This window comes from Bradysia coprophila, unplaced genomic scaffold (genome assembly GCF_014529535.1).
Source record: "Bradysia coprophila strain Holo2 unplaced genomic scaffold, BU_Bcop_v1 contig_232, whole genome shotgun sequence".
NCBI lineage: Eukaryota > Metazoa > Arthropoda > Insecta > Diptera > Sciaridae > Bradysia > Bradysia coprophila.
In genome coordinates, this window is record NW_023503493.1 from 12,836,824 (window position 1) to 12,864,260 (window position 27,437).

Genomic DNA, 27,437 nt, shown 5'->3' on the forward strand with positions numbered 1-27,437 from the left:
TGAACAAATCGTTTTTTCGGCACATTCCGTTGAAAGAAGAATTCCCTAATTTTGCGCTTATTGCTGAAGAAGAATTGAAATGTACACCAAATTATAGACGGCAAAAACCTTAGAGTATGATTAGTCTAAGGCAAAAACATTGTGGTGATCACAGTAATCGTTTATGGTCGATATTTGCTCCCACATAATTGGTGACCCCGACGAAAGTTCAGGTATAAACCTCTGAACACAGTCTTTCAATTTCAGCTAGTAATAGCACTGAAATTAATATTCAAATTATAAAAGACCAAATTAACACAATTCTAAGGAAGTTTATATAGTAGTCTGTAGATTTCATTATCCGTACTACTTAGAACTCCTTTCGGTGGGATAGCCCCGAAAATGTATGCGAGAAACCTCGATCAGTACCAAAATCTGACCCTATCTCCGAACCCGATCGACCGAATTTGTTCAATTTGGAGTCGATCTACTCAAGTTATGTAACGAACCGACGATTCCCGTGCGGTCCATATACCGAACCAACGCACAGTGCGTTGACCGAACCGAAAACTCCTATTTTCCGATAAAACAATAAACAATAAGCTACATTCGTCAAAACATATGAATTGAACGGAAAAAAACAAAAATGGAATGATTGTGATCGATATTGAGTCAGTGATATCAGAGCTCTGTACTTGTTGAACGTACTTCTGCATGAAAATCTTACAAAACAACTCCGTTCCATTGGTTTTGTCCATGCCTATCTATTTTGACTAGTCTAGCTTCATTCAATATTGTTTTATCGGAAAACAGGTATCTTCGTTTCGGTCTGGGCGGCAATCGGACAGATTGAATTTTTTTACGAAGTCCATGTAATCCATACATCTTTTCATTACAACTACGCACAGTGTGGTTGAATGGATCTTAAAAGATCATGTCGTCGTAAATTTGATATTTTTGGATATTCATAGTCTGCTTGCGACCCTGAACCACATTTCACAAAAAAAAAGATTTTCAACCGTGCAGTCCGGAGCACCCGGACCATGGCTCCCTAGAGTACTCTGTAGATGCGATAGAACTGATTGCGGTTGCAGTCGGAAGGGTATGGAATTCTAATAATCAATATAAAAAATTTGTCTCATGGATGCAAGATGGACCGATGGCGACTCATCGAAGTTGAAAAATGACGATTTTTGGAAGGCGGGGATACTTGACTCACAGACTAGGTAATTAGTTGTACTAGTAGAGGGACATTACCTCTACCAATATCCTTTTCGAAAATTGTTTACATAGCAACTTTACAGTGGTTAAAATTTTTTCTCTCTTTTTTGGCCATAGTTATGAAACTCAACAACACCTAAATCACACTCATGATAAATTTTCGCAGCCAAAGAGCTTAATTTTGTTTTGCTAGTAGGGTAGGTTTTGCTAGTATCAGCTTTCTAAAAACACCCCACTTGCTATATCTCTGGTCAACATTGCCGTTCTTTTGAGGGCCTAAGTGAGGTAAGTCCATCTACGATGAAATGTTAAGCATGGCTTCAGAAAAGATTTTCCAACATGCTGATAGTAAAGACATATCAGCATAGCATATTGGACAGTCTATAAATTTGAGATTAAAGAAAAAGCCAATTCGTTCAAGAAACAAAATATTTATTTACGTTAATCGATTTAAATGCAACAAAAAAGAAATTGGAAAAATGTGTAATGGTTACAAAATTCTCACCCAAGTTTGAGTAAGCAGTTTCCTTTTGTCAAGGAAACCTTTCAAGATATTTAGCACTCGTCCCATTTAATTTCCACATGGACAACCTCCTGAACCATGGTTGATTGAACCTCCAGTTGAACCATAGTTGATTGAACCTCCAGTTGAACTGGAATATGTACGGGTGACTGAGGCTTGAGTTGAACCTATAGCTCCAGAACCACCACCAATGAAACCACCACTTGAACCACCTCCAATTGGAAGTCCAGTTAAGCCCCATATTGGTACTCCAGCTGAGCCTCCAGCTGAGCCTCCAGCTGAGCCTCCAGCTGAGCCTCCAGCTGAGCCTCCAGTTGAGCCTCCAGTTGACCCACTGCAGCCTCCTGCACTTCCAGTTGAACCACTTCCAGAACCACTTCCAGAACCACCAAGTTTACCGAGACCACCTAAAATCTGTGTTATTCCGGCTAATCCAGTAACTGTGCCTCCGACACCTTGTAGGGTGCCTCCGACTCCTTGCAGGGTGCCTCCTAAACCACTAGTGGTTCCTTTGACAGATTCAGATGCACCTTTAACTGCGGAACCAACACCTTTGCCAACTCCATCAGCGGCCTTGCCAACGCCATCACCTGCAGCCTTGACACCTGAAAGACCGGCAGTGAGACTTTCGAGAGTACAGCCGGCACTATTTGTCACTCCTTTGACTATCTTTGAGGGATCCAAACCAACATCGATAATACCGCCAGTAAGTTGACCAAGGAGACCTTGACCCTTTCCTTTGGATTGGCTAAACAGTTCCTGTTGTTTTCAATTGCGGGAGGTTAATACTTCCGATAAATTGTCATCGGCAATATGCCCACTTTTCACTTACCAAACCGATTCCGTTGGTATCGACTGCTCCAGCTTTGTTTCCAACGCCCTAAACGAACAACGTTCGAGATTAGCGACAGTGAAATTTTGACATCTGATGCACATTGATTATACTTACAACGCTGAGAAGACCATCGTTTCTAATAGTTCCCTCAGCTTCATCAGCAACGGCAACATTGAGTAATCCTGATCGGTAGATGTCTTTACCAACTTTATTGCCAACACCCTGTAGAGAATCAATTTGTAAAATAGAAGAACGGCAATCTAACGATCAATTCAGTTAACTTACAGCATTGACAATTCCTTTTTGTTTCAGATTTCCATCGACTTCGTTGAAAGCGGCCTGAAAATTAAATATTGTCAGACGAACAAAGTTTAACCACGAAATTGAAGCATTGGTTCTTACCGCATTGCCTAATCCAAGTTGATTGGCATCTCCGTAATAACGGTTGAAAGCAGCAGCATTAACACCGCCTTCTTGTAAGTTGTCGCATTCGAAAGTATTTCCAAGAAACTGCAATATTTTTGAAATGTGGAATGGTCAAAAATGCTAACGAAATCGGTTAGAGATAGTGAACTTACAGCATTACCAACGCCAGTTTGTTTGACGCTATCTTTGAAAGTGGCGAATGCAGCCTGTGAAAATATTAAAAATTTGAAGAACGCAATGCAGCAGCGCAATGTTTAGACTTGAAACAAGCAAGTCAATCATTACCATCAACACTGATCGAGCATCCAAAATTATACACACTACGTGCGTAAAATATAGAAAGCATTTAATAAATTGTTTTTAAGAGTTCGATTCTTTGAGTTTTTTCAACAACCAAAATTTTGAAATTTATGGTGTCACCTAGCGTTAAGTAGGTGGAATTATAAATAATTGCATAGAATTATTCAAGGTAAATATATGGGCGGAGGTTTGTTCCAAGGCCTTATGAATTGTCAAATTTCATCCATAGAACCATAACCTCAATAATATCTCTGTGTAAATCGCGTAGGCGACATTGCTCGATTTGTATGAAATATCACGTAAGCGACGTTGCTGTGGATGAAATTGTCGTTGATCGGGTTGTCAAAGTTCGTGTTTACAGTTACTTGTTCGATGCAATAGTTCGATGCAATCGACACCTTTTTTTTAAAATAGTTGACTATGATTTACTTGTGTTTCACAAAATATTGCTCCTATCACAGAACAGATTTCCAGGTTTCTAAGTAATTTTGTGATTTTAACGAAAGAGAGATGGCGTTTTGATTTTAAAGAAAGAGAGAGACGGCGTTTATAGCGAATTTTCGTGCCACTGCACATCTGATTCGGTTATATATGGCATTACCTCCGCCCATATATTTACCTTGGAAATATTAATGCCATGACCTGACAGTCAGGTGTTAGCTGATAAAAATGGCTACCGAAATTTTGACTATTTGTTTCGGTATAAATTATTTTTATTAGTTTGGCCAAATGAAATTAACAAAAGTGAAACTATTATTTTGTCAGATTCAATGGCAGAAATCTTTTGACTGAGTATTTGCATTGATAAATTTATTGTGGGCCGAGATTTTCTTGCAGTTTATGGAAAAATTTAGCAAAAAAAGACGCATTTTAAAATCTTTCAAAAATAAAAAAAATGTTTTTAAGGTTCTGTGACATGGAGAACTGGTGAAGCCTCTTAAGCTAAATGTAAAAAATTGAAAACACTGATTGATTGAATATATCAAAGCTCCATAACAGAGTACAACTAATAATTTCCGTAGACATATCTTTGTGTGCACTAATAATCCGAGTCTGTCAACACTGACAACATCAGCTCTGCAATTTTAATTGTACCATTCCCAATGCAATTTATTTAACGTTCGCTGATGAGGTCAGTATATCGACAACATCCAACTAATTTAACTCTTATTCTGATTTGCATAATTTCAAGTGTCTCTTTTACTTACTGCGTTAATTCCACCAACTTGGTTCACTTCATCATGGGCTGTGCCACCAAGGATCTGAATTATATTAATTTTTCATGGAATTAGCATCGGAGTCGCTTGAGTAAATTCATGCTAAGTTTTATTATTTGTACTCACAGCATTGCCTGCTCCAAATTGATCTACTTCTCCGTAAGTGTCACTGAAGGCGACCTGAAATCACACGAAGTCATTGATGATACGCCATTTCACCAAAATGCTGTCTCTCTCGTTCTGTAGAACGACATGTCTATCGGTACACTTACCAGATTACCAGCGCCAATTTGAGTAGTATCTCCACCGATGGTACTTCCAAAAACCTAAACATTTTATTCAATCAGATAATGTCATACAAATTATGGTTAAATATCGATCCCCCGCTCCCATATATTTTTTTCGATATAAATTATATTCATTCTTTACTCACTACTTGTCCAACACCGCCTTGCGTGACGTCTCCTTCCACACAGGTTCCGACGGCCTGAAAATTTTAACAAAAAAACACCAGTTGGTGAACTCGTTTTTATCGATTCTGTGTCTTTTGTTCGTTAACTCACCGCTTGTCCAACGCCGTATTGGTCAACGTCTCCTCCAACACTGCCACCAACAACCTTAAATATTTTAATCAAATGGCGTTAATAAAACTAAATCCGCCATGGTTCATATTAAGTACTTACAGCTGAACCAACTCCGCCTTGGAATACGTCGCCGCCAACAGCGGTACCGATAATCTGAAAATGTTCACAATCGATATGAGTTTGGGGACACAGCTTGTCATTTCATAGCTTTATTCGTTAAATACGTACGGCCTGACCAACTGCTCCTTGGGTAACATCTCCACCGACACTACCGCCGATAATCTAAAAAATTCCAACGAAGATGATTCCGTCAGTTAATCATTTCATATTTATAAGTCATTTGAACACACTCACTCCTTGTCCAACAGCGAATTGAGTAACATCTCCTTTAATATCTGTGCCAATGATCTGAAAAGAAAAGTAAATTGTGTCTGATCATCCCACGGCACCAACAACAATCACATCCGCACTTACACCCTGTCCAACAGCGCCCTGGAATACGTTTCCGCCGACACTGCCTCCAATGATCTAGAAACAATTTGGATTTTTGATTATCACTTGGGACCTTCAGAGAGTTTCTTAGTTTCTTTTTTCTCTACTCACGCCTTGTCCAACTGCTCCCTGTACAACATTGCCTCCGATATCAGTACCAATGATCTAAAGAAATTACATTTGAGATCAGCATCGACGGCTATTTTACTATTTGTAGAAATTTCTTTTGAATTCATGGAACGTAAGCGCCCATTATATGTAATAAAATGGATAAATTGTGGAACCAATAAGGCTACAATCCGGTTTTCGTATTAGCGAGAAGGTGTAGGGACGGTGTATCTATTCAGTAGGCTTTTCAATGGTGTTAAGCCATTGAATCTAGGAAGTAAAAACCTAACAACTAAGTACTACGATATTTGTAATCAAAGTATGAGGACTGGACAATGAGCATGGGTACAAACGATATAGACATATTTGGGCCTGTGGGCAAAGACAAAAAAATTTCTCGTATTTCAAAATTCCAAGTGTGCCACGGTTAATGTAATGTTATGTGTTGTTTCTTTGCCGTTTGTCAATGAATGTTTGGAGTTTCTTGGGTGTTTGGCCGCTATAGTCCAAGAAAAACCAAACGGTTAATGTAATAGATGGTGGAAATAGTTATCGTCACTACCGCAAAAATCAGCGATAGCACTGCCTTCGAGTCGGTCCTTTGAGATACGAAATTTAAATATCAAAATTATTTGTTAGGAAATTAAATTTTCGATCACATTGTCCATGAAAATATTGTTCGGTGAAGTGACAGATGTGACCGACTTGCCGACAGCGTCAATCATTGAGAATCCTGTGAAATAGTGCTCAAAACCACAATCTATATCAAAAACGTGATTGAGCGGGCGGCGTCTAAAGAGCGAATCTGGCACAGACATGACTTTTCGTTACATGTAGTAAAAGGACGCATACTATGATCGCGTGTGCTAGATTCCCCGATGCCGAGCGGGCACTGTACACACCAAGTTAACGTTACAAATAATGTGCATTAATCTTTTGTGCAAAAAATCGGACAATAAAAATCCATTTCGAGTACGTTGCAAATGGTCATTGGAAAATGTCGCTCTTTATACAGTGCCCACATTTTGACACTCTGGCCTGGCATCACAGATATTGATATGCTAAACGTCAATTCAATTTTTGTAAATTTTTCGACGCTCAGTCATTGCAGCAGCCTTAAACGTACGCGTCCTTATTGATTGAATTACACTTACTCCTTGTCCGACGGCACCCTGTACAACATTTCCGCCAACACTTCCTCCAATGATCTAAACGGAGAATTAATTTTTGTTAAAGGGTTGAGCGAATTACACTCATTACTCACTCCTTGTCCAACAGCTCCCTGCGTAACACTGCCTCCGATATCAGTTCCAATGATCTAAAAATGTTGTCCATGTACATTCAGAGCATTCATTTTGTTTTTTAACTAAATACTCACTCCTTGTCCAACGGCACCCTGTACAACATTTCCGCCAACACTTCCTCCAATGATCTGCAATTTTATTTTTATTGTCAGTCTTTTCATTCATTCGATTTAAACATTCTGACTCACTCCTTGTCCAACAGCTCCCTGCACAACATTGCCTCCGATATCAGTTCCAATGATCTAAAAATGTTGTCAATGTGTATTCAGAGCATTCATTTTGTTTTTTTAACTAAATACTCACTCCTTGTCCAACGGCACCCTGCACAACATTTCCGCCAACACTTCCTCCAATGATCTGCAATTTTATTTCAATTGTCAGTCTTTTCATTCATTCGATTTAAACATTCTGACTCACTCCTTGTCCAACAGCTCCCTGCGTAACACTGCCTCCGATATCAGTTCCAATGATCTAAAAATGTTGTCAATGTACATTCAAAGCATTCCTTCTGTTTATTAAATAAATACTCACTCCTTGTCCAACGGCACCCTGTACAACATTTCCGCCAACACTTCCTCCAATGATCTAGACGGAGAATTCATTTTCGTTAAAGGTTTGAGCGAATTACACTCATTACTCACTCCTTGTCCAACAGCTCCCTGCACAACATTGCCATCGATATCAGTTCCAATGATCTAAACGAAAAGGATATTTAGTTAAAAGTGACATCCATTTTTCATATTTCATGCAGGTGTTCGTTACGCAGTTGTATCGCATGAATAAAAGAGAAAAGAAATTCACCGGAAGCAACTAAAAATTACAATGTAAATGGCTGACCGAAAAGCGAAAAATTAAATTTTTGGTAATTCTTCTTTTGCTATAAGTTTATTTAGAAATTAGGCGCTGTGAAGTGAAATGTTGATTTCTTTTCGAGTTAGTGGATTTTAATTTATTGCCATCTGTAGGCTAAAGAGTATAGTTAACCGTAATGAAATTTGAAACGATCTTTGATTTCAATTTTTGATTTGATGAACCCAATCAATAAATGGGAGATCTATCACAAAGCCATCTGCAATCTGTGACGCAGTCCTCATAAGAAGATCAAAAAAATTCGTTGCGACGTGCAATTTCGTCACCCACCAGTCAACAGATCGTTGCTGCTGCTACCGTATCGCAGTTGTGTCGTTGCTGATTAAAAGCTTTTGAGAGCTTCGAGCTTTTTTTATATTCCGCTGAATTCCTCTGAATTTCCAATGGAATCCAAAAGAAGCTTAAAGCTTTCGAAAGCTTTTAAAAGCACACTGCACACAATCGATGCGATACGGTATTTTGGCTTAACACGACAGTGTACTTTTAAGCTTTTCGATTTCGGCTGATACAAAAGCTCAACAGTGTAACGATTAATTTCAATTCAAATTTAGCTAAAACTCACTCCTTGACCAACACCGCCTTGTACTACGTTTCCGCCAACATGGCCGTCAATAAGCTGCGAATTTACAATTTTAGTAAAAAAAAACTTCTGCGACAATTTCATAGCAACACGATTATTGTCATGTGTATACTTACTGCGTTGCCAACTCCACCTTGAACGACATTTCCACCAATACAATTGTCGATAGCCTAGAAATATTGGGTAAACATTTCACTATCAATCGGCAAGAAAAGTTGAAAATTTCTAGTCATTCGTATACTCACAACATTGCCAACACCGCCTTGAGTGAAATCTCCACCAACACAATTTCCGGTAGCCTGCACATTATAGAAGAGTAATTAAGTGTATAATTCAAAAATAAGTCACGTTTGGGTGAACTAAAGTCAAGACGACGAATGGGCCTGAAGCGCAGTATACTTAGAACTTTGCATATCAAATTCAGTTTTTAATTCTGGTGGTTACATTACCAATAAAGTTTTGATGAGATGAGATTCTTGGGTTTTCTGTACGCTTCGACATGTATTACAATACTTGTGTCCGGCGTTTCACATAGAAACTAGTGACATCCATTAATAGCAGCAAATAATTGCACATACTTGTGTCAGACTTCTTCATATAGATGGCGCTTTATGATTATGATTTTATTAACAATCACATTAATTCTCTGAAAATTCCACGTCTTATTACAGAACTTATCAATTTTGGTCTGGAATAGAAAATTTATGTAAATTCGAAGCACCAGGCAGAAAATAGGGGTATTTTTCTGGAGTTCTTTTTTCGGATTTTCGGCCTTTTGCATGAAAAGTTTCATGTGCACCTGCTTTGAACGATTGATAAGAGTCACTTTCGCATGAAGACCGCATGTGTACATATCAGGTACACAATAGTAATGCCGAATGGATGTAGTCGTAGCCTAGTCAGAAATGTTTTGGTATTCGAGGTCCGAATCCTAGTCTGTGCAACTTTTCCTTTATAAGAAATCAATCTTTATTCAAGATAGTGGTGAAACAGCGTGCGAAAAAATCATTATTTCACTGCTCGAAAGTATACAGAGAAATAAAATGCATGGAAAGGTGATGATTACGGCGCGGAATAGCAAGTGATGTATGAATGTCATATTATTCGGAATTGAGTAAAGTTTTAGTACGCGGTGAGTTTAATTGTGATCGAAATTTAGTTGAAGTCAATTAATTGTTTTTTTACGTTACCAATAAATTGTTCTGTTAATTTTGTTGTTGCAGTAAGGCTTTTGAAATCTGGAAATCTTAGCATGCTAAGCACTCGCACTACATGTGAAGTTTTGTTTTAATTCAGATAGACAGACATTTCTCTATATCGTTGGTTCGGTGTGCCGACTGAGTCAACAATATTTTGAAAAGCAAGGGCGGTTGGTGATATTCGTTCTGCGAATGTCTTCAACATACGGTAGGCAACTTTTTTTGTAATCATAACAAAAAGCTTGTGGAGGTTACAGGACATAGTTAATGTTTTTTTGATTGAGCTCAGCATTTGCATGGAAGCAAATTTGTGCAATTTCTTTGGACCTACATAGTTTCATTTTCAGTGATAACGTATATACGATGCGTGTTGAATTACTTTATACACACCGCTGTGTTGTAGATTTTGATGATTGCACACACCACAGTATGTGTGTAGGTTTCGCCCATACAATAAAGAAGTTTATTGCATTGCGGTGTATATATCGACATTAAACACTGTTTTACATAAGCCTAGAGTTCATAAGCCTACATTAATATGTCGATAAGTTGAATAAACCACGAACTAATACTCTTCTGTATATTACACGTACACTCGTTACACTCGTGTTTGTTTAATATACAGAAGAGTATTAATTCTCGGTATATCCAACGGTACCTTAATGTACTAATAGGCAACTGTGGAATACACTCACATTATGCTTACGTCAGAATATATGTAAATCAATAGCTGTCGCTCGTTCGTATATTCTGTACTGAAGCATAATGTTCATTATATTCCACAGTTGTATAATCTACTATAATTTCTACTTACGATATTGCCTACTCCTAATCCTAAGTAATCTCCGCCGATTTCGTTGTTTGATGCCTAAATAATTTTTTTTCATTTTAAGATATGGTCTTATTTGTCGTTTTTTTGTGTACTCACAATTTGGCCGACACCAATGTCAGTTTTAGATCCTTCAATGACGTTGCCATTCGACTGAAAACAACAAAATTATTTTAATACTACGTTTCAAGATGATCGATCGGGAGAACAATTCATGAAAATCCTTTGAAAATCGACACTTTGTAAAATGTAAAATATTGTAAATTAGTGAGATTAGTGTAAAACCGATGTTTACCTTGTGCTTGCAAAATATTTGACATTTGGCTCATACATTTTGCGTCATATTTTGCAAGCATTTTGCAGCAGTCGATTTTTCATGCATTTTGCGCGAACTGTGTACTCATCTTAAACATGTTAACGAATAACTACTTTCGTTGAAAGCGACAATAAAAATCAAATTTTATTGCCTTTCACCGCGGAAGTTCATATTTTTTATCTGTCGTCTAAAAAAAAGCCGAGTTCTAAGTCCTATTCATAGAGTTAACTCTATGGTCCCAGTAAAATCAAAAACGCGAAAAACGTCAACGAAAGTAAAATTCAAATGCATCTAAAAACAATGTTTCGTCACACAAATCTTAAAAACCTCATATTTCAATCCGATAATTTCCGGAAATTATATGAATGAAAACTCTACCCTTGTCAAAACAACAGTCTCCAAACTTTGTTGCTTAAAAACACACGTTCTGCTTGCATTACAAAATTGATCCCACATGTAATGAATTACCTCCGCAGGATCCAATGTAATCTTCTATTACTTTTGCACATAACGAAATCACACGCAACAGCCACTTTCATTTTCATTCTAATGACAGCACAGTAGGGTCAAATAAATACACACAAGGGGCGTGTATTTATGAGTTACGGAAATTATAATATGAAGTTACTAAATACTTACGAGTTGTAAACCTCCAGCTTGGAATTGATTTCCGGCAATATAATTGTTGTTTGACTACAGATCAAAAAAATATTTTATTTTGAAGCATAGGCAGCATACGTCTTCGGTTCAATAGACTACTCACGCTACTAATGACACCAATTTGACTTTGACTACCGCCGATATAGTTGTTACTTGCCTGTGAAAATGTTAATGTTGATTAATGAGAATTTAATTTCATAATTTATTCGGTATGCTTACGTCGTTGATTCCTCCAAGTTGGAATGCACTTCCATCGATTTCGTTGTCGTCGAGCTGAAAATAATTTAATTTGACTCAGTCTTTCACTTGACTTTATTCACTTCCTTGGCATGCTTACGTTAGTGAATATTCCAATTTGGGAAACATCATCCCCAACGTAGTTGTTCGTAGCCTGAAAATGTGTTATTATTATTCCCTATTGGAAACTAAATTGTATAAAGAATTTTTGTTTTTGTAACTTAGACACAACATCAAGTTGTCAGCTGTTAATAAGCTTTTCAACGTTCCAAGTATACAAGTTCCTGATAAGAGAGAATTAACAGTTTTCCTTCAAGAATTTAGATTATAACTTTAGTAATTTGCTGCGACACTTGAGGGAAATAGCACTTGAGTAAAAGAGCAGAGTCACCTATTCTCAATTCGTCACTGGGGCAGTATCGATCAATCTTACACGCGAAGCGAAGCGAGAGTTGATTTAAAATATTCCGACAAACTCGGGAAACTCTTTTGGGTGTGGTGGCTATGGGAAATGATATCGATGAAAAAAATCTATTATTTGTGGCTGTGTGTGGTGGTTGCAGTGGTGCTTTTACACAAAGATCTATACAGACATTTATTGATTTCAAATTATTTTATCCTTTTACAATGGCTGATGCAGACGATAATAAGATCACAGTCGGTATTTGTATTTCATGCTTCGGGGCCGAAAATGAGGGCAATTTTTCGAATTTTCTCGGGTTTCCGGCCCTCTGCATGAAAACTGACATGTGCACCTGTTTTGGACGATTGATTTAAGGCACTTTCGCTTGTAAGCCTCACTTCGTTCGGCCTACAATCCGCGAAATTGCCTAAAATCAATCGTCCAAAACAGGTACACAAATAACCACTAGTTAACACCTAGAAGTCAATTTTTGAATTTCAAACAGTCACTGATTTCTTCTAGTAAAGAAGGCTGCGTGCATCTGCACATGCTTTGGAATCTTTAATCTTGTTCTATTTTTGAGCAAAGTCTAAAAGCTGTTTAACGGCGGCATTTAGCCTTTTGACAATTTTGTGAGTTGACTTGGCCGAAACACACCAACAGGTGTCATTAACGAAAAGTACGTTTTCGCAATGAGTGATGTCAGGGTCGGAAGTAAAGATATTGTAAAGCGTTGGGCTCTGAACACTTCCTTGTGTAACTCCAGCTAAAATCCGAATGGTATTCGAATTTTGAAACATGATTATGAATTGAAACATAGAATGACACACTTGTCAGTAATGCTTGGACTGCTTCGACGAGTGCAGTCAGATATAGTGTGAATTTCAAAAGAAACATTCTATGTAACATGCCTTAATGCCATTCGATGTCAAAAGCTTTTTCGATATCAAATGTTGTCAGGTCTGCTGCATGCTTCTTTTGTAACGATGTTTTGATGACAAGGTATAGAAGTATCAGATCAACTTATGAGTGGCATTCTAATTACTAATTAGAGTGCTGCAATAGTATAATAGTACTTTATTTGACAGCTAGCGAGTAGATCTCTTTTACTTGAAGTACGTTGATCTGAAAGTAAGTGAATGACAGGTTGACAGGCAAGGAACCGAATTGTTCATTTGAGAAAATTTTGTTGAATAGACGCGAAGTATTGCCAAACTCAAATCACCAAAAAACGAAACTTCACCAATTGGCGTTTCTTCACATTTTGCGGCAATTCTTTTCTGCACCTTCTGCACAGTTTGTCAGTTTTTCGCGATTTAGGATTTTTCAAGAAAATCACCGAAGTAAAGAAAAAATCGTCGAAATGTGAAGATACGGCGGCTTTCTTTGTGTGTTTCTTTATAATTTGTTTTACCGTTGATCATTATGAATCGAACTGATTTGTACTCACCGATGCTGAAAGAATTCCGATTTGTCTAATATCATCTTCAACTATGTTGTTGTCGGCCTGCAAATATATTATTGATTTAAAAAAAGATTGAAAGTTTCGTCATTTTTTATATTAAATAAGATATTTCAGTTTTCTACTTGTTAACCGCTGTTCGTTTGGGTAGCTTAACATTTACAAAGAGTGAATATAATTCTATTAATGTTAAACACAAGTTACGGGAGATTCAGGGGTTCCGAATGACGTTATTATTTTCGGTAGTAGCGTTAAGTTATAAACAAATACTTTAAATGACGTCATTTATTGAAACGAAATTGCTTCTGTTATTTGAATAAAACGTTATTCTCAATAACGAAATCAATTTTGGTATTTGAATAACTAAATTAATCTCGTTGCAATAACGTTATTCGTATACCGAAATAGTTTCGTTATTAGAATAACGTTATTTGAGTAACGAAATAATTTCGTCACTAGAATAACATGATACTATAAATCCACAATTTCGTACTTTACATTTTGAGGAAGCATTTGATGAATTATTTTCGTTATAACGTTATTTGTACTGTTAGATTACTGTAAGGACGAAATTATTTTGATATAAGTTTAACGTCATTGGAATAAGGGATCGGCCATAAAGGACGTCCGCGTTTTTTAACGAGTTTTTGAGCTCTCTCTGTCCTCACTTTTCCAATACCTACAACATGGCTGGTCTGGTCACACTTTTCCGAAATTCCCATCTAGTGCGGACGATCCCTGACGAAATGTTCTGGTTACTCGAATAACGTTATTAGAATAATGAAAATATTTTCGTTATAACGTTATCGATCCCTGGCTACAAACACATTCAGAAACCGAAAATTACCGTTTTCGTAGTTTAAGTGATACAGAATAATAAAAAAACAGCGTTTTAAAATCACCTCCTATTCAGCTAAGCATCGCTTCCCCTTAATTTAATCGGAAGTGGAATACAAAAGGCACATGCTATTCGCAGTCAACTGCCAATAGTCAATATTGATACTATTCGCAGTTGACTGTCAATAGTCAATATTGATACGGTTGATGCTATTTGCACCGTGTGCAAATAGTCTCTTTATAGTACTTTGGCAATTTGCACAATGTGCAAATAGTCTTGTTATAATTTGCACGGTGTGCAAATTGCCAAAGTACTATAAAGAGACTATTTGCACACGGTGCAAATAGACAAAGTATATAAAAAAGACTATCTGCACCGCGTGCAAATCGTCAAATTATTATAAAAAGACTGATTGCACACTGAAGCTTTATTTTCGTTCATTCGATTTTTTTTCGTAGAATTTTGTAGAAGGAATTATCACTGCTTTTTCGTAGCACTTTGTAAAAGGGAGTATTCCTCTTTCGCCGTAGCATTTTGTAAAAGATAGTATCACTCCTTTATCGTGACTTTTTTTGGAAGGAAGTATCACTACTTCGTTGCTACATTTTGTAAAAGGTAGTATCACTCCTTTTTCGTAGGACTTTGTAAAATGAAGTATTCCTCCTTTATCGTAGCATTTTGTAAAAGGATGTATCACTACATAGTTACATTTTGTAGAAGGATATATCACTCCTTTCTCGTGACATTTTGTGGAAAAAAGTATCACTCCTTTAGCGTCATATTTTTAAACAACTTCTCAAATAGTCTCGTTTTGTGACAATCTTGCTTATCCCTTCAAAACTCATTGGAGGGTCCTATTCGTTCTATTACTCATTCTATCCCAACGGCGTATAATCCATTACAGCGGCAAAGGAAATTTGAATTTGAAATTTTCGTTTGTTTACATAAAATACAATTTATAAAACCTTTTTATAAGAATTTCTCCGTTTATTAAATTTATTGATAAAAGTAACTATTTTCAAACTAGAGTTATTTTCGTTCCAATGATGGGAAAATTTACTTCTCCCAGTTATCCTAGTTATTCTCGTTATCCTAGTAATCCAAGTTATTCTTGTTGTTCTTGTTATCCTGGTTATTCTAGTTACGCCAATTATTCCCGTTATCCGAGATAACTGTGATAACTAGGATAATTGGAGTAACTAGAATAACTGGTATAACTAGGATAGCTAGGATAACTGAGATAACTAGGATAACTGGGAGAAGTCAACTTTTCTATCTTTGGAACGAAAGTAACTTTAATGTTGAAGAATAGTTACGTTTATCAAATTAATTATAAACGGAGAAATTCTTTTAAAAAGGTTCTATAAATTGTATTTTATGTAAACAAACGTAATTTCAATTATTCCATTGATATGACGTGATTATTACTTATTTATCTAGGTAAATAGATCCTACATTAATATGTCGATAAGTTGATCGTTTGCGCTAATACAATTAAAGAATATATGATACCAGAGAATATTGCACGCGTGATACTTGTTGCACTTGTATTTTGTGTAATATACACGAGTGTATAACGCTCGCAATATTATCCAGTTTCATAATATACTATTATTCTTCGAATATTTTTCAGTGTACTTACATTTGCAGTGAGGATTGACAATTGACTAATGTCATCGACTTGGCTGTTTGAAGTCTGAAAATATGTTGTGGAATTATTATTTATGTAAGAAAAAAAAAAACGTGGAATTTTTATTTGCGCAAAATGGGCATCTCTCTGATTCCACTTGCATGAAAATTATATACGAATCTTTTATGGATGGTTGAAGTAAATAACTATTACATACACATATTTATCACAGTGCTTTAAGCGAATGGGATTGATGTAAGCGGTAATAGGCTGATTAATATTTTCGTTGATAATTGTAACTACACTCGTGGAATTTCGAAAACCGACACATTTTCTGTTTTTTGGTTTACTGTTTTTTTGTGAATTTTGTATGTGTTTTTAAAAGGAGAAATCGGAAACTTAAGTAAAATGCAGAAACCGAAAATGTGTCGGTTTTCAAAATTCCGTGTGTGTAGTACTCGGATCAGACTCATTTTTTGGACACTGAGTATCCTTCTATGACTGAAAAAATGAGCGGGAGTATGCGATGTTCAATTTTTTCACTAGTGCTGCCAGGGTCTTGATCCACACTCATATTCGATTCCAGAGTTCGTGTGAATCGTTTTTCGTTCGGGTAACAGATAACGTAGTAACGATAACATAATTTTTCTCATTAGAATACCTCTGTGATATTTTAATGAGCAAATACGCATCGCGCACTGCGTATCGGTCATGATTTCAACAGTAGCCCGGAGTGTGTGTGTTCTTATGGCATAGAGACAGTTTATATTGACATATAAATTGCATAAAAACGTTGCATGCAACACAAATGGTATGCACGTGGTTTATCGCACGCGACGGCTTCATACAATTCTAGTGGTCGCATAGAGCACTGAAACTTGACAGTGTGTTCATCCTGGCCGAAAATGAGGACATTCTTTTAGATTTTGCTCTGGTTTTTGGCTCCTTACATGAAATAGTTAATTGTGCACCTGAATTGCCGATTGATATTTTGGGCACGATTCGCCTAAAATGGCTAAAATATCAATCGTGCAATAATCATATACACAAAATATTGAACATTGGCAGCTGTCGACTATGATCACTTTTGCATGAAGTGCGTTGATGGTCAATTTATTTTGTGAGCTCACAGGCGATAATAAACACCAAATATTGTCAAAACATAGAACGAATCACGGCGAACTTGAACAAAAATTTATTCGACATATCCAATGGATGTCTCAACGGAAAATTATTTTTGATTGTCAAAACAAAACATAGTTTCAATTCGAAATTTCGAAAATAATTGACAAAAATGACTTTTTTCCATAAAATTTTTGAAAATTCCAGAAGAACCCTTTTTTTGCTGATAAGTGTTGTTCGTCGATTAGAAATAAAAATACGTTCGAACACAAATTTTTTTCAAAAATGTATGGAGAAAAGTCATTTTTGTCAAATATTTTTGAAATCTTCCATCGAAACTATGTATTGTTTTGACCCCAAAATTTCCGTCAAGAAATCCCTTGTCCATCTAATAAATTGTTGTTCAAGCTCGACGTGAAAACTAAATGTAACAGCAAAATTATAATAAATTTTATTATACTAGCGCCATGTTGTGACCAAGGCTGTACACTTTGGGGAGGTCACGAAGATCGCCATTTTATTAGATACGCGAGAACACACCACTTCTGTAGATTTTACATATAAAAAAATTCACCACATCGTCACGGCGACGAGAGTCGTCACAAGAGGTGAATTTTTCTACAAAATCCGCCATTTTATATTCAGCTGTGGTGTGTCACCCGCGTATCTGTATCTGCATACCTCCCCAAAGTTTACAGCCTTGGTTGTGACGTCACAGGTATTTATCTAGACGGATAAATCGGCTGTGTAGATGGATAAATGGAAATTATTGACAAGTGCAACTGTTGTTGTCTCGTTTTTGCTCATATGAGAAAATAGGATATCGATACATGAGAACCTCGATTGACAATCTCACACTGACGAAAAAAAGTTGAAAATCTCACCTGTAGCTGGAAATTTTGGCTCCGGGTAATCTACAATATCTGCCACAGCTGTAGCTCCGCACACAAAAAATACAGCTGTCGCAGCTATTGTAGATTACCTGGAGCCAAAATTACCAGCTACAGGTGAGATTTTCAACTCTTTTTCCTCAATGAAAATAATCTTATATAACTTTTAAAACACTTACATCCGAAGCGATCAGATCACCGATCAAGTCACCAAGACCTTCGGCAGCGATGCTCTGCGAAGACAAAATTAAAATTTGAAATTTCAGCAACGATTATTATTTCTTTTCTTTTTTTTATTACTTGAACACTGCAAAAGGCTAGGATAATCACTGCAAAAAACTTCATTATTCTGTTACGCTATTCGCGGTAATAACAAAGAGAATATGACTAGGTGGTGTGGAATCCTCTGCCTTTTATAGTGGCAAATGACTCTTACGTAGTAAAGCGTAGGCTATTTACTTCGTGACCAACTGTTCAAATACTACATTTTTTCGGAGCAAAAGAGTTGAATACGCAAAACCCAGTCAAATAAGTTTATGTGCCAACAATAACTTTATTGAAGTGTTCTACATCTGTCTTAAATTTGAACAAAACATTTTACGTATATCTTATCGACCAATTGAGTCAATACCGTCTAGAAGACCTTTAAATAATAACATCTAACAATGGAAAATTATTTTAGAATCTTATTGAAGCAAAAAATCTCTAAAGCAAAATTTGATATAACTTAGAGTAATGTATAATCGAATATCTTTATCAGTAATAGTGACTGAAATAATCTAGAACTTAGAATTTGAAGTGAAATTATAAGAGAAATTGAATCATTGAAATTAAATCTGAAATAAAATTTCGGTGCCACGACTTGGACCCGAACCCAGAATCTCCACCTTGCCGGGGTGTTGCTTCTTCCCATAGACGCACACTGAGTGATAAAAGAATCATTATGATTCGGTGTACCAAGCTTAACTTTGCCAAGATAACAATTAAAACTAGAAAGTTTAAAAAAGACGTAATGTTTCTCATGAAAAACTTTCGACATATCCAATGTCTTGAAAATGTCATTAACGAAATGGATGCATCGGTGGGGAATTCCTCCATACCGCCACTCTATCACTCTGCAAAGTTTAAAAAAAAGTCGAAAATAGAAGAACTGTCAAGATAAAAATTTGAAACGACAGAATTTTGATGATTTCTCTGATATGAGGATTCTACTAATTCAACCCTATATCGGCTTGGCGATAAGGATTTGAAACGAGCCATCAGAACAGTCGGAGCGTTTGCTGCGACTGAGCCCCGTACAAACCCGTATATCTATTGCGTACGTGACCCTAGTGCGTCTGTCACCCTACTTTGACCGTAAGCCTATGCGCCGGTTAAAGTAGTTAAAGTAAAATTATTATGTAATGTGTACATCTTAGAAATTGCGCATAGCTCAATTACGAAGCCCCGTACGACGTTCCTTTCAAATAAAACAAAAATTTCAAATAGCCCTAAAATTTTAATTTATTGAGTATAAATACACATAGGGCCTAGTATCGGCCTCAGGCCGAGGATCCAAATTTAATTTTTTTTTCAACTACATTCTATTCGGCCTTTGATTACCTTCCAAATGAAACAAAAAATACGGAAAACGGATGAAATTTGCTCGAGTTATATGTAAAATACACATAGGGCCTAGTAGCGGCCTTAGTCCGAGGACCCAAATTTAATTTTTTTTCAACAACATTCTATTCGGCCTTTGATTACCTTCCAAATGACACAAAAATTACGAAAAACGAATGAAATTTACTCGAGTTCAATGTAAAATACACATAGGGCCCTAGTAATGGCCTTAGTCCAAGGACCCAAATTTTTTTTTTTTTTTTCAACAACATTCTATTCGGCCTTTGATTACCTTCCAAATGAAACAAAAATTACGAAAAACGAATGAAATTTACTTGAGTTCTATGTAAAATACACATAGGGCCCTAGTAGCTTTTCACTTCTAAGGCCCTAACTCACGGTCCACTCACCCGATTTTTTTTCCTGGATTGGTATTGACAATACCTATCATTTGCTGTGTCATTTACATTTCCATCGTTTATTTTGCCATAAATATCACCAAAAGACCTTAAATCACTTAGGTGGCCCTAACTCAAGAAGGGCCGACCCGAAATGCCCATCTTCGAACTTAGCCTCACTATTTTGACTATCTTTCAGGGAATTTTTTTTTTTTGAAATCGGATTTGATTTACTCAAGATATCGACGTGACAGACAGACGGACAGACAGACGGACAGACGGCCCAAATTTTTATTGCGGATTCGTCATCTATGAACATAGGCAAACACTTTGCCCTTACCGTCTGCTTCGAATTCCATCAATTACACACGGCATCGTAATCCTATAAGCCCCTTCGTACTTCGTACGGGGCTAAAAACGTTTTCTGTCATTGCGTCATATTCTTTTTTTAAACTTTAATCGCTAAGCCGATATAGAGCCGATTGAAAAAGTGATTGCTGTTCCGGAGTCCTAAGATCATGTGCTATACGAGTGGATTTTTTGATATGTGCCTAGATAGGTACTGGTACCTAGAAGCCAAAAACACTTTCAAAAAAATTCGTCCAAGCTTGTGTGGCTAGTGAGAGGTGACGAAAAACCTAAAACATTCACTTTTCTTATGGAAATTTCTCTTATGAAAATCTGCCCCGAAAGTACATGCAACTACCTTTCTAATGACACCCCACACGACCTTGTACGTTTCGTGGCCTACGAGAAATTTCCATAAGAAAAGTGCATGTTTTAGGTTTTTGGTCACCTCTCACTAGCCACACAAGCTTGGACGAATTTTTTTGAAAGTGTTTTTGGCTTCTCGGGACCAATACCTATCTAGGAACATATCAAAAAATCCACTAGAAAATGTGTCCGATTTCGGCAGGCTGTTTTTCAAAAGAATCCCTCACGCCGTAATCCCTCTCCTGTTGATTCTTTTATTTGAATTGAAATCCGCAACTGAATGTACCTGATGCGTTTCGAACGCTGATGTTTTTGTCAGTCTGATCGCTTAATTTTGTAAATTATTTGTAATCTTTTGATAAATAAATGTTCTCAAATCAAACCAAATGTTCATCCTAGGTTCTATGATTGCGTACGTAACAACTTTTAAGATGCATTGCATAATACAATATTAACTTAAGGTGAGCAGCATTATAGACGATTTATGAACAAATTTCATAAATATAACCATCCATATTTATCGTCAATAGCCCGTGTGAAGTATAATATAAATAACTTAGTTTTAATTGATGTAAATTATGTATATTATTCTATATAGAACAAAACTATAAACAGAATATCTGAAAAAGGTCTCCTTGATTTTCTCTTACTTTAAAAGCTGTCATTTGAATGAGACTAAAAGCATATTCTAATTCTAATTCAATCTAATTGGATTCTTAAAATTCAAATAAGTGGGATGGCATCGGGATGGCAAAAATATTTTTCAATAATTTTTATTAAAAAAATTAAATATTTTTTTCAATGGTTTTCATGGTAAAGCTTCTTTTTATTGAAATATGAAATTTTTTTCTCAAAATCGCACACGGGCTATTTGTACAATGAAATGTACAATTGTGTAAACATTACTTGAAAATTAATCGCAAAATATGAGTTTTAGATTCTAAATACAATGCCACGTATATTATTCGAACAACGATATCATTGTATTTATTTAAAAATAATGTGGCCTCAAAATGAGTATACACATTACACAGTTCTAAAAAACGTCTGAAAAATTATTAAAAAAAATATAGAAAAATTGTTGATCTACCGAGAGCTGAAATAGCATGTTACATGACTAGGGATAAAAAGTAGAGTTTTCGTGTGAATTTTGTTGATCCGAGGCGACGCCGAGGTCAATAAACACACGAATACAAGACTTTTCACTTTTATCCCGTGTTATGTAATGGATTTTACATGCTGAGGGCGTCGAAAGGCGTGCTTCAAACATGAAAAGTACTAGTGTAGTTGATAAGGAGCATTTATACAAGAACGTTTACACTCGTATAAAAGCTAGGCTACCCTTCTAAAAGTTAATTTTTTTCATTGTAAAGTAGGTAAAATTATCAGTGGGTTCATTAATGATAATTTTACCTTCTTTGCAATGAGAAAAACGAACCTTTAGAAGGGTAGCCCTAGAGGTGTGCGCCGGTCAAAAATTCTCGGCGGCGGCTAGCCGAGTGTAGATGTGTCGGCGGCGGCGCGCCGAAAACAATATTTCTCAGCGGCTCGGCTCAGCCGCGGCGCGCCGATAAATTTCGAATAATTGAAAAAATGTTCTAAAAAATCATACAAATATCAATGTCTTTACAGATAGTTCGACACAAGAATACCTACTTCATTTCTTTCAAATTTTTAATCTTTGACAATTTAAGAAGCACTGGATTTTAGTTTAATTTTGATGATATATTTACACCAGAATCCTTTTTCAAAAATGTACGACCGCAATTCCGACCACGAATGTTTGAGCAGTTTATGAAAATTTCGTTAAACTGCTCACTTTTCTCAGAGCTGGTCCAACGACTACAACCAAAACTAATTTAAAGCTAACACATTCGTGGTCGGAATTGCGGTCGTACATTTTTCAAAAAGGATTCGGATGAAAATGTAACATTAGATAAGTACCGGTGCCTCTTAATTCGAAGAGAACAATAAACTGGGTATGCTAATAGTCGAAAGAACAACAAAACTTCTAAACTTTATTGTCAAAAGCCAATTACCTTAGTGGTATACATCGAGTTAATTTTTCGTAATATGCAGATGGATGGTCCATAAAGTACGCGAGAGAGTAGAGCTGGACATTTTGTTACAGATAGGGCAAAATATTCGGAACTATATGGAAACTTTGTTACGAGATATAATGGTAAGTCTGGAAAATGCAGACCTAGAGCCCCAAAGCATTAAAAAGTTTGAGGATGTTCATTCATGAATTAGTTTTTGGAAATGTAATTTTCTGAAATCTTGGAAGTCAATAGAGAGTAAAAAAACTCTTAAAATGCTTGAAATGCAAGGTGAAGTTGAAGTTGACTGAAATTTGTTTTCAAAATATTCAAAGACATTGAATTTAACGAGAGCTATCAGTCTCGCTCAGCAACAAGTAGAGTGTTTTGCCGTAAACAACAGACCAACAGTCTTTCATAATCAGCTTTAAGAATACATACATCTACATGACCGCTTGTGAAAAACGTAAATTAGAAACATTATCACACGCAGAACTACAAAAAAATACAAATTCCAACACTAAGAACGAAGATTTGCCATGCTACCGTTCAAAGAAAAGCTAAACTCTTTTGGAGATAAAATTGTGATATTTAGTTGATATTTAGTTGAATAAGCCCTTCGTTGTCCAGCCGATGAAAACTGTCGGCGGCTGGCGGCGGCTGATGTCATTTTTATGTACCGGCGGCGGCGCTCGGCTGACTACGTCAACGTGTCAACGTTCTCGTATAAATGGCCCTTATCAACTGTACTATACGGTTTTCTACGCATGTAGCATGTAAAATCATTGAGTTAACTAGAAAGAGAACAAACTGCGAAAAAACATTTAAAAAAAACTTTCTGTACTAGTGTGTTTGTGTGAAAGATGTGTGCGTAACAAAACGGGTAACAATCATTCGAAGTCAAAGATTGTTACCCGGAACACGCACGAAAATTCTGAGTACGGCAACAGTACATTTTCATACATATTTTCTGGAAGAATACAGGACGAACACCCAAAATTATTATTTTAGCATGATCTAAAGATCATTGCAAAAATGTGTTAGAGATTTAGAGTTCAAGCGAAAAGAGTTTTACTCGCTGCACCCCACGGAAAGTCGTTTTTCGTCACGGGTGCTCGCAGGAAAACTTACTTCTGCAGGGTTTAACGTGTATAATACCGTACATGCTGGTTTGGAAATTTTTATTTTGCCTTGTTTGATTGCAGCCATTGCCTTCGGATCTGACTGCAAGCCTCACACGCAAGCAAAATAAAAATTTCAAAAACAAGATTGTAATGTACGTAATAACATGTTATGGTTTCTGCCCCAAGCAGTATACCGGAGGTACAGTAATTGAAAAAAAGAAAACGAATCTGCCTCCAATTGATTGTTTTATTAGAGTGGAAAAAATTTTCCATTGTAATTTCGTATAAGACTCGCGACCATTATCCAGTGCTAAAAGAGCGTGAAAACAGAGAAACAGATATGTCAAAATTTCTACGCTCTTTTAACACTGGATAGCTTGGGACTTAGTATATAAACCAAATCAAACAACTGAATTAGTAAATCTTAGCATTTTCCTATTGATAGTAGAGGCAAGTATACATCATGATTTAAGAAAAAAACGCTTTGAAATGATTGAAGAAACACCATCGAAACATTAAATACAATTGTCTCGACAATTGTGAATCTAAAACCGGTTAACCGACCTTCAAAAATTGAATTATTTTTTCATTTTTCCTTTGCATAATACCTTGAATGCAATTGTTCTTCTATTTGCATTAAAGCATTACATCTGATTTGAATTCTTTGTGAACATTTTCATCGTAAATTTTATTTATTCCCTTGACTGAAAGTCAGGGTCTTACACCAGAAAATACCGAAAAATGTGGGTAACAAAAAGGTTCACTGTGATTGAAAATGTATGAAATGCTATGAAAAACGTTAAATGTGGGTAACAAAAAATCGTTGAGGGCACGATAACTTGAGTAATTCTCAACCAATTTTGATGATTCTTTTTTTTAAATACGTGGAATTAAAATCCCGAGGCTAAGTTCGAAGATGGGCTATGTAGGACTAAGGATCTGGAAGCTATCCGAGAAAAACGGGATTTTATACTGTTGATCATAGCCTCAATTAAAAAAGATTACTTTGATGAAATTTGATTTTGTTTGGTAGTGTGGGTAAATCATATAAGTTTGTTTTCAACGCGCATGGAACTAGTAGGAAGAATAATTTCATCATTCGATGCCCATCTTCTAACGTGTAAACATCTATTGCTAACAACTTCATAGTTGACTATCAAATTTGATAGTTGACTATCACATTTGATAGTTGACTATCAAATTTGATAGTTGACTATCAAATTTGATAGTTGACTAACAACTTGATAGTTGACTATCAAATTTGATAGTTGACTAACAACTTGATAGTTGACTAACAACTTGATAGTTGACTAACAACTTGATAGTTGACTATCAAATTTGATAGTTGACTATCAAGTTGTTTCAACTTGTTAGTCATTTATCAAGTAGGTAGTTTTTTACTCCCTTTACAAGCACATCTTACGCCAGCAAAATGCCTGTTATCAAATTAGCACACTTTGATTAAAAAGTGCAAGAAATTTTAATAAAAAAGTTAAATTTTTGCAGGCAATATAAGATGAATTATCTCAACTAATTTTTGAAATACATGGAATTAAATGAATCAAAGAGAATATTGTAAAAAAATTTACGAGGGTGAAATTTGCGGCCAGAGCGAAGCGAGGGCCGTAATTCACACGAGTCGTGACATTTTATTCACGATTGAAGGTTTTGTGAATGGGAAATCGAGGGATTATTTTTTCTCGGTCTACAAATAAATTTCTCCTTTTACAAATATAGAGTGGTACCAATTTACCGAAAATATTGGTAAACTGAGTTATTTTAATGATGAAACAAAAACAATTAAGTACATTTTTTACCATGTCACCATGTGAAGGTATATTAAGTACCGGTGAACTTTTTTACGCAAAAGTGTAAGAGACGAATATCTATCGCACTTTTTTATTTTGTGAATTTTGTGCATCTACTCTGATGTACCAAAAATGCAATCAAACAGAATAATAGACAGCTCATACGAGTGGGAAGTTTACGGCCAGAGCGAAGCGAGGGTCGTAATCTACACGAGTCATATTTTATTTATGATTTACGGTTGATTGAAAATCTTGAAAATTGAAAGTTTTTAAGAAAATTGTGAGCTCAAAAAGTGGTCAAAAATAATTCCACCTTACCCTCGATGAGAGAAAACCAAGAAAAAAAATTTGTCAAATTTTACTGTTATTTGCGTGGAGTCATTAATATAGTAAATATATTATGTAATAAATGTGACAAGTTTTCATGAATACGTCAAAGATACATTTAGGAAAGTGTCAGTCAAGGGACCTGACCCGCCCAAAAGGTGGGACCTAGTTATTCCCTTGACTGAAAGTCAGGGTCTTACACCAGAAAATACCGAAATATGTGGGTAACAAAAAAGTTCACTGTGATTGAAATGTATGAAATGGTATGAAAAACGTTAAATGTGGGTAACGAAAAATCGTTGAGGGCACGATAACTTGAGTAATTTTCAACCAATTTGGATGAATCTTTTTTTTAAATTTGTGGAAGTAAAATACCGAGGCTAAGTTCGAAGATGGGCTATGTGGGACGAAGGATCTGGAAGCTATCCCAGAAAAACAGGATTTTACACTGTTGATTGTAGCCTCAATCGAAAAAGATTACTTTGATGAAATTTGATTTTGTTGCGTAGTGTGTGTAAATCGTATAAGTATGTTTTCGATAATGTGCATGAAACAAGTAGGAAGAAAAATTTCGTCACTACATGCCCAGCCTCTAACCGGTAAACATCTCTTGTTAGTGTACTGCTAACAAATTGATAGTTGACTAACAACTTGATAGTTGACTAACAACTTGATAGTTGACTAACAACTTGATAGTTGACTAACAACTTGATAGTTGACTAACAACTTGATAGTTGACTAACAACTTGATAGTTGACTAACAAATTTAATGCGTCTACTACCAAAGAAAGATGTTTTTTTTTGCTCAATATCTTACGGCAGAAAAATGCCATGAGCACACTATGATTGAAAATTGTAGGAAATTTTATGAAAAACGTTAAATGTAACCATCATTCTTTGTAGGCAATATAAGGTATAAGTCATTCTCAACAAATTTCTGAATATTTTTTTTGAATTCATTATTCCAATTATCAAACCCATACGAGTGAGAGGTTTGCGGCCAGAGCGAAGCGAGGGCCGTAATTCTCACGAGTCTTAATAATTTTATGGGATATTATATTCAACCGATAGAAAAATTCAATTTTACCGATAAAAAATAATTAAATACCGATAGAAATGTGGCACATGTCGCTTGAACCTCTTCAGTAAATCAGTAAAAAGTAAAAAAAATGTCTTTCCTTCACACTTTGTCGATTTTGGAAATATAAAGCCAAGGCGGCTCGTCCCTAGCGAATTCATCCTTCAACGAAATGTAATTCATCCTTTTACAAAATGTAACGAGAAGGTTTTTTGTTCGTTCCAAGGGAATTCATCCTTCTACGAAATGTAACTTAAAACCAAAGTGAAAGAGTCCTCTCATCGTTCCACATTCGTAAAACTTCTCATCAACTCTGATTAAA

The 27,437-nt window shown here is 36.0% G+C and overlaps 1 protein-coding gene across 23 annotated transcripts; it reads right to left on the reverse strand.

The window, feature by feature from the left end:
- Positions 1 to 1,615: 1,615 nt before the first annotated feature.
- Positions 1,616 to 18,417, reverse strand: LOC119076739 (WAG22 antigen-like). 23 transcript variants are annotated; one of them, XM_037183660.1, is made up of 37 exons: positions 18,326 to 18,417; positions 18,205 to 18,258; positions 16,026 to 16,079; positions 13,534 to 13,590; positions 11,781 to 11,834; positions 11,663 to 11,716; positions 11,547 to 11,600; positions 11,423 to 11,476; positions 10,567 to 10,620; positions 10,453 to 10,506; positions 8,685 to 8,738; positions 8,556 to 8,609; positions 8,422 to 8,475; positions 7,631 to 7,684; positions 7,521 to 7,574; positions 7,407 to 7,460; positions 7,293 to 7,346; positions 7,178 to 7,231; positions 7,064 to 7,117; positions 6,950 to 7,003; positions 6,840 to 6,893; positions 5,689 to 5,742; positions 5,560 to 5,613; positions 5,440 to 5,493; positions 5,314 to 5,367; positions 5,185 to 5,238; positions 5,065 to 5,118; positions 4,935 to 4,988; positions 4,774 to 4,827; positions 4,628 to 4,681; positions 4,493 to 4,546; positions 3,137 to 3,190; positions 2,961 to 3,068; positions 2,844 to 2,897; positions 2,673 to 2,780; positions 2,556 to 2,603; positions 1,616 to 2,482 (listed from the first exon to the last, which is right to left on the reverse strand). In XM_037183660.1, the coding sequence occupies exons 1-37, from the start codon at positions 18,368 to 18,370 to the stop codon at positions 1,772 to 1,774; spliced, it is 2,751 nt and encodes a 916-aa protein (XP_037039555.1). In that variant the 5' UTR covers positions 18,371 to 18,417; the 3' UTR covers positions 1,616 to 1,771. The 23 variants fall into 23 exon arrangements, with proteins under 23 accessions (XP_037039555.1, XP_037039556.1, XP_037039557.1 ...); XM_037183661.1 differs by lacking the exon at positions 7,521 to 7,574; XM_037183662.1 differs by lacking the exon at positions 5,560 to 5,613.
- Between the last annotated feature and the right edge of the window lie 9,020 nt (positions 18,418 to 27,437).

What these genes read in the sequence shown, in the direction of transcription:
- LOC119076739 (XM_037183660.1), bottom strand. Translation starts at nt 18,370, where the DNA reads ATGAAGTTTTTTGCAGTGATTATCCTAGCCTTTTGCAGTGTTCAA. An exon ending in TAGCCTTTTGCAGTGTTCAA is followed by an intron (nt 18,259 to 18,325) that starts GTAATAAAAAAA and finishes TTGTCTTCGCAG; the next exon opens with AGCATCGCTGCCGAAGGTCT. An exon ending in AGGGTGCCGTCGGACAAGGA is followed by an intron (nt 5,743 to 6,839) that starts GTAAGTGTAATT and finishes TAATTTCTTTAG; the next exon opens with ATCATTGGTACTGATATCGG.